At 36.4% G+C, this 13,420-nt stretch overlaps 1 protein-coding gene across 1 annotated transcript in view; it reads left to right on the forward strand.

The window, feature by feature from the left end:
* MALRD1 (MAM and LDL receptor class A domain containing 1) overlaps positions 1–13,420 on the forward strand; it is a 1,127,868-nt gene that overhangs the window by 393,437 nt on the left and 721,011 nt on the right. The window contains exon 22 of the mRNA XM_006869907.1: positions 10,911–11,067. Coding sequence (XP_006869969.1) covers positions 10,911–11,067 — 157 coding nt within the window. The remainder of the gene's footprint in view (positions 1–10,910; positions 11,068–13,420) is intronic.

A 13,420-nucleotide genomic window follows, 5' to 3' on the forward strand; every position in this document is an offset into this window, starting at 1 on the left:
TTTGTCTTTTTCTTGTAGAGGTGTTGTAATTTCCTATTGAACCTATTATTGTAGCCACTGTGTCAATACATCTCTTTGGGAGTCGTCCTGTTTTTCACTTACCTTGTAATATCCTTGTAGGCAATTGGATAGTATTCTATTATAGTCCTGGTGTGGTGCTGTAGATTAATACACTGGACTGCAAAATTCGGGTTTGAATTGCAAGGTTGGCAGTTCAAGCTAACCAACTGCTCCTCAGAAACCCGATAGAGGGTTGCTGTGGGTCAGAATCGACTGCAAGGCACTTAATAACAGTGGCAATACTTTACCAAGCAGAGAGTCCTTCTCCAGGGACTGGTTCCACCTGTCCCTGTATGTCCAAAGTGTGAGAGATGAAGTCTTCCCGTCCTGGATTATAAGAAGCATTCTGGCTGTACATCTTCCAACACAGATTTATTCTTCTGGCAGTCCAGAATACTTTCAATATTCTTCTCCAGCACCTTAATTCAAATGCATTGATTCTTCTCCAGTATTTATTTAACTGGAATTCCTTGTAGGCAAGCGAATATTATCCTATCACAGATAGCATTGTGCTTCAAGATTGATCTTGAAATGTTCTTTTTAGTATTGAATGTGATACCATTCTTATTGAATTTGTTGTTCCTAACATATTAACCATATGATTGTCAGATTCAGAATGGCCAACATGTGTCCATTTTAGCACACTAATGACTAGTATAGCAATCTTTGTGTGTTTCATTTCATTTTTAATAACTTTCAATTTTCCTAGACTCATACTTTTTTGTACATTCCATGTTCTGACTATTAATGGATGTTTGCATCTGTTTCTCCTCATTTTGAGTTGTGCCTTATCAGCAAATTAAGGTCCTGAAAGCTTTGCTCCGTTCATGTCATTATGGTAAACTCTACTTTGTGGAGGCAGCTCTTCCTTCGTGGTAATTTGAGTGCCTTCCAATCTTAGGGGCTCACCTTCCAGCATTATATCTGGCAGTGATCCATTGTTATTCACACAATTTTCAGTGGCTAACCATTCAGAAGTAGTCTGCCTCTCCTTTTTTCTAGTCTTTGTTAGTTTGGAAGCTTGATGAAACATGTTTACTATGGGTGACGCTGCTGATATTTTAAATGCTTATGACATAATTTCCAGTATCACAGTAACAAGCATGGCACCATAGTACAACAAACTGTCAGATGGGTGGTGGTCAGCAGTAGCAGCAATGGGTTCAAATGTAAACATTAAAAATGTAAAACAACTATGAGGCTGGTACAGGACCACTCACTGTTTCCTTCGGTTGTACATAGAGTCTCTATGCATCAGAACTGACTCAGGGGCGCCTAAAAACAATACCAACATTGAATTGATTCCAACTCATGGCAACCCCACTTTGCCCTATGGGATTTCCGTGAGTTGGAATTCACTCAATAGCAATGGGCCATGACAGACACATGTTCAAAGAACTGCATGAGAATTGTGATTCACCACTGTGGGTAATGATTCCTCTAGGTGGCAGGCTTGAATATCTAGATGAGGGCCACAAAGTTTAATAGGCAGTCCTCATTCTGACTTGTGGGAACATCAACTCCTAAAGAACGAAAATCCAGATTAAGAAAACAAACAGACAAACCAAACCGTTTGCAATTGAGTCATTTCAATTCCCAGCAACCCCACATAAGGGGTTTCCAAAACTATAAATTTTTATGGGAACAGGCAGTCTCATCTTTCTCCTTTCGAATGGCTGGTGGGTTTGAACCACCAACCTTGAATTAACAGCTCAATACCAAGTTCACAGCTCCAACAAGGCTTTTTACAGTGAGATATGCTACAATGGTGCCATCCTGTTTCTCAAGTAAATTTGATGAGAAGTCCACCCTCAACCATTTTTCTTTTTAGAAATATTTTTTTTACACTCGAACATAATGAGACATATGTTCCACACAGCATAAAATGGAAAAATAACTGTTGTAGAAATAAGTATCAACAATTTATTTACTCATGTAGTTGTTTATTTTCCCCACAGTGTTCCATTTTGGGAAGAGCATTAAAAGTTGCGTATTCATTTTGGATTAACATCTTGTTATAGCAACTTGGGTTTGAAAATGCTATTTCACCTGATATTGTAAACTTTAGAACAGTAATTCTCAAACTTTAGCATGCAGTGGAATCACTTGGCGGGCCCTCTGTAGAGAGCCCTCTGTATTTCTGGTTCAGTAGGTCTGAGACTGATCCCACATATTTGCATTTTTAGCAAGACCTTAGGTGATGCTGTTGTAGCTGATCCAGGTACTGCAGTAAACCAACAACTTACCTGGAGAATTAGTCAGGCAAATCTAGACTTCTCCACACCAGTTAGCTCATCACTCACAAGTTGTGGAAATTTCAGTTATCTCATTTATGAACTAGTAATGATTATGATCCCACCAACTCTGGTTTGTAGAGAGTACTAAATATGAAACTGTCATTTAATACTGACTATTTTAAAGTCTTCCTAATTTAAGGACTTATAGCTCTGGTGTGACACTGTAGGGTAGGCACTAGACTGCTAACCACCTGGTCGCTGGTTCAAACCCACCCGTCACTCTTTGGCAATCCTGTACAAGGTTTCTATGAGTCAGCAATGACTCAGCAGCACTTAACAACAACAACAACAACAATTTAACGACTTATCGAAAAGCTTCCAATATTGGATTTTTTACACCTTAGATGTTAGTGTTTCTTTCGCCTAATATTTACTTTGCATATTATATTTATTTTACTGAGCCTTTAAAATCTTATTTGTAGTCACAAGATAGATAAATACATACTGCATCATGCCGTTTCTTAGACTTTCTGATGAGCTGTGATTTTTGTTGAATGTGATTTTACTTGTCTTACTGTTACATTACTATCCAATGAATACCATGCAATATTGAAATGGGAACTGTGGGTGTTCCTAATTAAAATAGTTGGGTTTGTTACCTTTATTATTGAAATTTGAGTTGGAACCCCCCCACCCCAGGTGGTTATATAAAATTGCAACAAATGTTGTTCACAACTTTATTTTTGTTTCATGAAAGTAGGAAGTAAAAATCCAAAAGCACACACTGCTAAAGGCATAAGTATTTGCTTTTTCCAAATAAAAATAACATGTGACCCAGAAATCCCACCCATATATCCTAGAGAAGTAAGAGCCAGGGTATCACTAATTATGTACAGATCCATGTTCATTTCAGTGTTACTTACAATATCAAAGAGATGGAAACAGCCTAAGTACCTGATAAAAGGATAAACAAACTGTGGTACATAAGCACAATGAAATACTGCTCAACATTAAAGAATAATGAAGCACCTGTGAAACACCTTATAATGTGGATGAACCTGGAGGACTTAGGTGGTGGTGGTTGTGTGCACCCTAGTTAGTTCTGATTCATAGCAATCATGTATAGGGTTTCCAAGGCTGTAAATATTCATAGGAGCAGAAAGATTGCATCTTTTTCCTGTGGAGCTACTGATATAAATTCAAGTTGCTGACCTTGCACTGAGCAGCCCATCTTGTAACTCAGTACATTGCCAGAACTCCTTTGGAGGACATTATGCCGAGTAAAGTATGCCAGACAGTGTTTTGTTCTGTTGTGGATATTGTCGCTATGAGTTAGTACTGACTCCATAGCACCTAAATGACAACAGTAGTTCTGTTGTGCTATAGGATAAGTCGCAGACTACTAATGATAAGGTTGGCAGTTGAAACCCATCAGCTTCTCTTGGGAAACCCAATAGAGGATTGCTATGAGTTATAATCGACCCAAAGCACTTGACAACAATAACAATAACATAAGAGGATGATCACTACAATATCACTCTGTTGTTGTTATTCAGTGCCATTGAGTCAGTTCCAACTCTTAGCTACCCTGTACAGGGTTTCCAAGGAGCAACTGTTGGTTTGAACTGTCAGTCCATAGTTTACCTTAAAGGCAAAGAAATACACAGAGCAGTACACAAAAATTATAGACAACAAAGGTAAATTCTGTTACATACACAATCATACAGTATCAGTAATGACTGAGTAGATGCAGAGACAGACAGGCAAACTGAACAGCTATGAGTAAGCAAATGGGACTACACCCAGGACCATATGGAGGATTGGCAGAGGATATTTGTATGTTTGTATTTGTATGTGCTGTAAACATATCCATGTATATGATAGTGCAGCTACAAGGTAAGGTTATGAATACTTCTTAGCCATAACCTATCACCTTGAGGTAATTGGTCACAAGGCTTAGGGACCACAGTCTTGGGGCACAGAAAACAAAATTGACATAACATAGTTTATAAAGACAATGTTCTACATCCTATTGTGATGAGTAGTGACTGGTATCTAGAAAACTAGTGAGCAGCCATCTAAAACTATTGGGTTCACTCCATTTGAAACAAAGATGAATGAAGAAAATCAAAGACGCATGGAAAGAAATAGTCCAAAGGACTCATGGATCAGCATACCTCAGCCTCTTAAACCCAGAGTCTAGAAGAAGTAGATGGTGCCCAGCTACCACCATCACCATAGATCACAATAGAAGGTCCTGGGTAGAATGGGAGAAAAAGATGAAGCAAAATTCAAAATCATAACAACAACAACAAAAATAACAGCCTTACCAGTTTGACAGAGATTGGTGGAAGCCTCAAGACTAAGACTGTTAATCACCACGCTTCAAGCCTTGAAATGGACCCAGAGATTGTGGGTCAGTTTTCAGTCAAGCAATACATAGGTTTAGGTCACTGTGAGTTGGAACTGACTCAACAGCACCGGACTTAACTGCAGCAACATACAGTGACAACATTAGAGGTATACATACTCCTTAGAATAGTTAGCATTAGAAAGGAGATCACAAGAGCAGCTTTTGCCTGGGGATAAGCTCAGAAGACTTGAAGGGATGGTAAAGAAAGATCAAAACATGCAGGGAGGAGGTGGGAAAAGTGATGTTACATTATGGGGATTGTAGTCAATGTCATAAAACAAAATGTATATGAATTGTTGAGTAGAAAACAATCTGCTGTGTAATCTTTCACTTAAATCACAATAAAAGTCTTTGTTTTTTAAAGCCACAATGTTTTGTTTTTCTAATGCAATGACATTTTTTTTTCCTACTAATTTAAGGATGGTGACTATCCGATATATTCTCAAATAAGAACAAAATTAGTATTTTAGTTTATTATTTCTAACAGTAAGCTGTTAGAAAATGATTATCCTGAGTCCTAGTGACTTTCTTTAAATTAGCATGGGGTGTAAATCAGGTTTCTTTCTATAAAGACTTTTAAAATTACTTATACATCATCACCTTGAATCCTTACTTTTTTAACACCTGAACTATAACTTTACTTTCTTAACACCTTTACTAGTGTGTAGTTTGTGATATGTATTATTAGAAAAGATAGGAAACATTCTACTTTTTTCCCTGTATAGCAAACGGCAGTTTGAAGGCTGTTAGAGAGATGCTGGTATTTTAAGGGTGACAGCCATGTTAGCTCTGATCATTACTGCTCTACTCATTCCAGGAGAGATTTGATTTCCTTTACCGGTTCATGCTTGAATAATCCCAACTCACATACAGGCAGATGTTTGTGAAATTTTTCATTTTTTCCATTAGGAATCCTACATATATCATGTACTTCCAGTTATTGTATTTAAGACTGGTTGCCAAATGATGTACTTTTATGTTGGTACTGCTAGTATTTACAGTTTAATGTAGAAACACAAATGCACTTTTGTTGTTTACATTTTTCAATTTAATATCCTAACATGTCTCTATTTTTTCTTTTCTTTACAGGTGAAAGTAGTATTTCAGAGGTATATAATTGTAGAGAATAGTATTAATATATGTATTAATATTATATTTGTCCTTGACGGACTTTTGTAGAGTTGTATTGAATTAAGGAAGTAATATGTTAATCTTTTTCATTGTATAGTTTCTGGGAAATTAATGCAGGAAACTTTAGTTGAAAACTGACTTACTAAATGCTTTGATATTGCCAGAATTGTGACTTTTAGTTGTTTAATTAGTTTTGATGTGTTAAAAATTAAACTGTTAATTAGTTAATACATTTTAGTTACTTAATTCCTTAGTTAATAGTCCACAGATCAACTGAGTTTTCTGTTGTTTTTGTCCTGGCTTGGGACACATGACAAATTGTTCATCTATACTTTTATTTGAATCTATTCTTCTTCTTTGTTCCCTGTCTGGTGCTCTTCTATTTTCAACTCATATTAAACTTGTGTATTTAACAAATATTTTTTGAGCATTAATTATGAACCAGGTACTATATAGCAAATAAAACTGATATGGCCCCCAATACAGAATAAACATACTAGCATTTTGAGATGTTTCATCTGGTTTTTACTAGAACGTGTGTAAATATGTAATATATTTAGTTGAACATATGGCATGTTACCTATTATAGAGTAGATAATCAATCAGTCAGGATTGAATAATCATGATAAAAAAGTGTTTTCTCCCATTCAGTAGTCGGCATTTTTTACCATCCTATTTTACAAATCAGGCTGTGAACCTCAGGGTCAGCAGTTTGAAACTATCAGCTGCTCCGCGGGAGAAAGATGAGTCTTTCTGCTCCTGTAAAGCTTTACAGCCTCGGAAACCCTGTAGAGGGTCGCTATGAGTCGGAATGAACTCTACAGCACATAACAACAACGCTGGTGTCTATGATCAACAGAAGCCCTTAATTTCAAGGCAGTCATGTTTTCAATCGTTTCCTTTTATGTTGTGTTGCTGTGAAGTGCCTTTGAATCGGTTCTGACCCATAGCGACCCTAGATCGGGTTTCCGAGGAGGGCTGGTGAGCTTGAACCACCAACTTGGTGGTTCAAATGACTTTCCAGTCCAGCGTGTTAACCCACAGTGCCACACCAGGAGTCCTTTCCTTTTATAGCTAGTGATTTTTAATACTGTTTGTTAATTGTCCTTAATTACCCCAGCATGAAGATATTCTTGTGTATCTTTTTATAGTCTCGTTATACTGTTGTATATTTATATTTTATATATACTTGTTATAGTGCTTTACTGTTTTATATTCCCCAATTTTATGTACATTGTACCTATAATTGAATATTTTGAATGGTGTGAGATAGGAGTCAAGGTTCATTTTCTTCCCCCCACATGGTTACCTAATGGTTTCAACTCATTGATTAAAAGATTGTCCTTTCCCTAACTGCTTTGCAGAGCAAACTGTTTCATAAATCAGGTCTCTAAATATATGTGGGTCTGTTTCAGGACGATAGCTTCTGTTTTTCTGGCCTTTCTTTTGTGGATTTATCCCTGCTCCAATACCACTTTGTCTTGCTTACTCTGTTTATAATAAGTCTTGATATCTGATGGAGTAAGTCCTATAATTTTGTTATCCTTCATGATAATATTGACAATTTTAGACCTTTGGATTAAAATTAAGAATGTTTTTCAATTTCTACAAAAAGGCCTCTTGGAATTTGATTCCATTGAATCTATAAATCGGTATATGAATAATTGATGTTTCCATAATAGTGATTCTAATAATTTATAGGTGTGCTGGACCCATATCACATGGGTTCACTTCCCAAGATCTATTCAGTTGTTGCCATTTGATGGCAGTATCAAATAATCTAGGCAGGGGCTCAAGTATACAGTTTTGTAGCTCATATTAAATATTTTTATTACAATTTCTTAAATCCACTAGGAACATTTTATGAGATTTTAAGTAGTGGATTTGAGAATTTATGTAAAGCAAGTTTCCTTTTTTTAAAAAAGATTATCCTAAATGGATTATGAATAATAGATTGAATGAATCAACAGAGAAGTGAGACAGCCACTCATGAGGCTTGGTATTCTAGGCAAGAAATGAAAAGACTAAATCATGCATTTAGTTTTGTTGAGTGCTATCAAGTAGGGGGCCTGACTCATTGCAACCATGTCTAAGGTTCCTGTGGAGCAGCTGGTGGATTTGAACCAACAGTCTTTGATTTAGTAATCCAGTGCTTATCCAACAGCACACACCAGGACTCCAGTAGACTTAAGGCAGTGATAGCAAAATCAGAGAGGAATCGGTCCTTCCAGTTACAACACAGAAGTAGAGCTCTTTTTAATTAGGGACATTTATGTATATACTAATTTCATGAGAAATTATAATGCAATTTCAGTAATTCTGGCAGTAACTTTAAAGAAATGTGTGCATACCTTTATATAAACTCAGTAAATGTGTGTGTATATATATGTATATATATATATATATATGTATATATATATGTATATATATATATATATACATATATACATATATATACACATATTGTTGTTATGTGCCGTGGAGTTGGTTCCGACTCATAGCTATCCTGCACAGGGTTTCCGAGACTGTTAATCTTTACAGGAGCAGAAAGCTTCATCTTTTTCCCGCGGAGCAGCTGGTAGTTTCGAATTGCTGACCTTGCGGTTCGCAGCCCGATTAGTAACCACTACACTACCAGAGCTCTCTCTCTATATATATATAGAGAGAGATACAATATATATATTGTATACACACACACAGAAAAAAGAGGGAGGGAGAGAGAGAGTCCTGGAGTGGCACAACAGGATAAGCACTGGACTGCTAACCATATAAGGTCAGTAGTACAAACCCACCAGTTGCTCCTTGAAAATCCTATACAGGGTCTTTATGAATCAGAACCAACTCCGCAGCTCACAAGAAGATACATATATCTTGTTGTTACATGCCTTCAAGTCAATTCCGACCCATAGTGACCCTGTATAGGGTTTCTGAGGAGCAGCTGGTGAGCTTGAACCGCTGACCTTGTGGTTCAAATGGGCTTGCAGTCTGACTCATTACCCCACAGCTCCACACCAGAACACTCTCTGTACATACATGCATACATACATACATACATACATACATACATACATATATGGAGCACTGGTATATAACTGTCAGGTAAGTACTGGTAAGGTCGGTGATTCAAACCTACTAGCCACTCCTCAGAAACTCTATACAGGATGGTTATGAGTCACAGGCAACTCTGTGGCACTTAACCAAAACAAAACAAAACTTCATATATACATACATAAATGTACATGCTATTTTTCTATATTTGTTCTCACTGTTGGCTTTATAAACCTATATGTTTTATTTATTTGTTGTTGTTAAGTGCATCGAGTCTTTTGTGACTTATGGCTACCCTGGTTTTCTGTTGTGCATTTAGTAAGTTTTAATTGCCAACTTTGCAGTTAGAAGTCCAGTTTTCATCCTACAAGACCTCATCAGGAATCCTTTATATTTATATGTGCGAGAGCTTCATATGAATATAAAAGTGGAAAAATTCATTATCTTTTAATTCCATGTTTCCATAAATGTTTTGATGCCTCCTTGTATATGTGGCTGTATTCTCATCTCTGTTCTTGGCATTCCTGGGATGCTAAGATATAGGCCTACTAGGAACAAAGCTGGAAGTACTTTTACATGGAGATGTAATTTAGACATATTAATATAATTGTTGTTGTTAAGTGCCACCAAGTTGGTTCCAACCCATATCGACCCTGTATAGGGTTTCCAAGGAGTGACTGGTGAGCTTGAACTGCCTACCTTGCTGTTCAAATTGACCTTGTAGTTCAGTGCATTAACCCACAGTGCCACATCAGGACACCCATCTTCCTCTGAAAACTAGCCTACCTCATACACTCTTTGGTTTGCAGGACACTAAACTGTTAATTCATTAGCAACAACAGTAAAACTACCATATATAAAATGGGTTAAGTACAACGTTAAATATTCTATTTATTTTATTTCTTACATTATGACCATATAGAGGATTATCCCATTTCATAAATCATGGATTTAATAGGGTCAGAGAAATGAAATATATTATCCAAAAGTGTCTATCTTGTAAATGATGAAACCAAAGGCTAAACTCAGTTCTGTCTGTTTTGTTGAGTTGTATTTATTCCCTGTCAAGACTAGAAAGACTGAAGACTCAATAAACATTTGGCAGCTTAAAGATTAATTGACTGTTTCTTCTTATCCAACTGTATGCCATTATTGATTTCACAATTTTTTTTTTGTTTGTTTACAAAGAACATGATAAAACTTTCAAAGTAAAATTAAATAAGTAAAAGGTTAAAGTATACAGCATATATTTTGGCTTGTACTTATAGTTTATACTTTCAACAGTTGAAAAAGTGACTAGAAATCCAGTTAATCAAAAAAAAGAGGACCATAATCACTTATGAGGCATTTATTTATTTTTGTCAATTGAAAATTTTTATACTACATAACATATTTAAAATGCATTGTTAAATCTTTTTTAAAAATTTATAGTTAAGTTGGGACTTAAACTTTGTCATTTCTCATAAGAACACATTGATATTTGAAATTCAGTTGCCATAATTTAATTTATTTCTTTCATCTGGTACTTACAAAAGAAAATATATATTTAGAAATTGCATATCAGCTTATTAAAATAATTTACTGTGAAATTGAATTGAATGAAAATAGAAATAATAAAAGTAAAACTTAGAGTTTTCTAGATCTATGAATTGAACAGCAGCCCAATTTCCCTTCTGGTTTAAATCATTTCTTTGTATTTTCTCTTCTATTATGTCTTTTTAAATGATCTTCAATGATTCAACACCTCATTGTATATACATGAAAATAAGTTCTAAAGAACTGAGCAGGGTATTCTGGTATCATTGTTGTATTATTTTTTCAATCTATGAATTTCAGCCTTTGCCATATTTGTGCGTATTGAATCATTAAAATGACAGTGGATTGAAAATCAAAATGCTAGAAATATTATTATACTGATATGATATTCTGTAGAATATACAATATAACCAGTGCCAACCTTATATTTAATGTTGTTTTTTTTTTTTTCTTCCCCATCCTGATAAACCCAATGTGTTCCCTAGAAATAACACGGATGGCTGGTACCTGTATGCTGATAGTTCGAATGGAAAATTTGGTGACGTGGCTGATATTTTTACTCCTGTTATTTCAATTACGGGACCAAAATGTACTTTGGTTTTCTGGGCTCACATGAATGGTGACACAGTTGGTTCTCTCCAGGTATTTCTTGGACAATTGCATTTCCTGAAATTCCTCTATGAAAATTTGCACTGCATAATTAGTGTTCTTAAAATATAGTCTAATAATGAAAATGGAAAATGATAAACTCTTCACTTGTCTAAAAATTGTATCATTTAGAAAAAAATAAGTTTTAACATTTGTATCTGAATGATTAAAATTACTCACAATTGAATCATAAAATCCTGTTAGCATCATCCCAAAGCCCCTTTCACCAGACTCATCCGGAAAAGAGGAAAACTATTCAGTGAGGATTCTCTCTTTTCCCCCTTCATTCTGAAACTAAGCGTACCCATGTAAGCTTATAAGCTAACTGCTTCATGCCTTTATGATGGTGGTGGTGGTTATGTGCCGTTGATTCGGCTCCAACTCAGCAACCCTGCATAGGGTTTCCAAGGCTGTACATCTTTAGATAAGCAAAAAACCTCATCTTTTTTCCTGGGGAACTGCTGATAGTTTCAAACTTCTGACCATAAGATTAGCAGCCCTATTTATAACCAGTTTCAAGCTTCTGACCATGAGATGAGTAGCCCAACTCACAACCGCTATGCTATCAGAGCTCATTTCATGACTTTATGATACCTACATTTAAAATTTACTGTCCCTATCAGTCTAGTAAAGATTTACAGCCTTGGAAACCCTGTGTAGGGTCACTATGAGTCAGAACCGACTCCAGGATACTTAACAACAACATCAGTCTAGTACTCTAAGGTCAGAAGAGTGTTCCTTAAACTGAAGTTGGAAGTTTGAACAACAACCTACATATGCAAAGTACAGTCCATCAGATTGTAGCAATTTATATTTGTTCACAGTTTCAAATATCTGTCTCTTCATCTAGCTGGGTTCTGACCAACTCAGCCCTAACCATTAAGCTAGGTCAAATGGGTACCAGCAGCAAATTTGGGAGTTCACACACACTTTCCTGCACTTCAGAATGAACAGCTGACCCCTTTACTCTAAGCCCTAGTGCCCAGGATCTAGTTCAGTGCCCATGGACTCAGGAGTTCGTAAAACTCCCTAAATTTCAGGTCAGCCAGACCTTCTTCTTTCTCTCATTTCAAGGTCTATGGTGTCCAGTGGAACATGTCCCAACTCAGCCCATCTCTTAATTGCTGTATTTCCCCCACTTCTACTCAACAAGCAGACTCAGGTGGTCCCCAGCAAGTATACTACATGGCTCACCCTTTAACTTTCAGTCCTAGAAGGGGGTTTTCAGTCCTAGAAGGACTTTTCTTGCCTTGACACCTCCAAGATAAACAGCTTGCTTGACACTCAAAATCCAAACTGTTGGTTTTTGTTTTTTTTTCTTGTGGTCTTTCTTTTTACCTTAAATCTCCTGTTCTCTGAGCACTTCTGGGTTGGTTGGTCTGCATGTCGTTTGATATAACAGAACCTGAAGGTTCTGGGTGAGCTCAGGATTCCATACTGTTTCTTGCAAAGGCTTAAAACATAAACTTATTTATGGGCAAATTTTAACTTCCCTTTTAGCAAATCCAATCCAGCATAGACTGAAGGTTGGCTTACAAACTCTTTGTGATCATAAATCCCAATATTCATTTCCATCAAACTTGTATGTGTATTTTATAACACTAGGCAGGAGAAACCTGTATCCATGAAGCAGACAAACATATAAGCCTTTTAAAAACACTCAAGTTCAATCTTTTCTTCACCCTTGGAATAACACTATTCGTATGCATATTATTTGAACCTCTAACAGAATGGATCCAGTAGGCTGGAATCCATTATCAGCTATTTACAATAACTGTCAATTACATCTGCTCCAGGCAACTCTAGAAGCTGCTTTTCTCCACTAAGCGGAAGCATTTTATATCTTGCATTCCTTTCAGACTTGACAGGTAACAGAATCCAAACTAACCATCTAAAAAGCAAATGCTTCACTTCCCTTGCCCCTTTGTTCTTTATCTTCCAAAATTTCATGCTTCCATAAGTCTGGAGCCCTTACAGTCAGTCCCACTCCTGATGCCAACTGCCAGAAACCATGTGGGGGCAATATATAACTTACTTTGACTCCACAACATTGAAAGAGAACCAAAGTAAAAATCAGCCCAAGGAAAATTCCTATGAAGTTGAGATCAGAACTCCTATGAATTGAGGTCAATAACTTTCTTTACTAATGGAGGCAGAGTTATCAGTTCCTTTAGAATTAGACTAGAAAACAGATTTAGAAAATTTATCCTTGTGATTTTGTTTTTCTAGAACCCGTCTCTCTCATTACCACATGTCTTAGGTTGGGCTGTTTAGAGAAGCAAAACCAGAGTGTGTGTGTGTGAGTGTGTGTGTGTGTGTGTGTGTGTGTGTGTGTGTGTATGTGTGT

The sequence above is a fragment of the Chrysochloris asiatica genome, unplaced genomic scaffold, assembly GCF_000296735.1.
Source record: "Chrysochloris asiatica unplaced genomic scaffold, ChrAsi1.0 scaffold00137, whole genome shotgun sequence".
Taxonomy (NCBI): Eukaryota; Metazoa; Chordata; class Mammalia; order Afrosoricida; family Chrysochloridae; genus Chrysochloris; species Chrysochloris asiatica.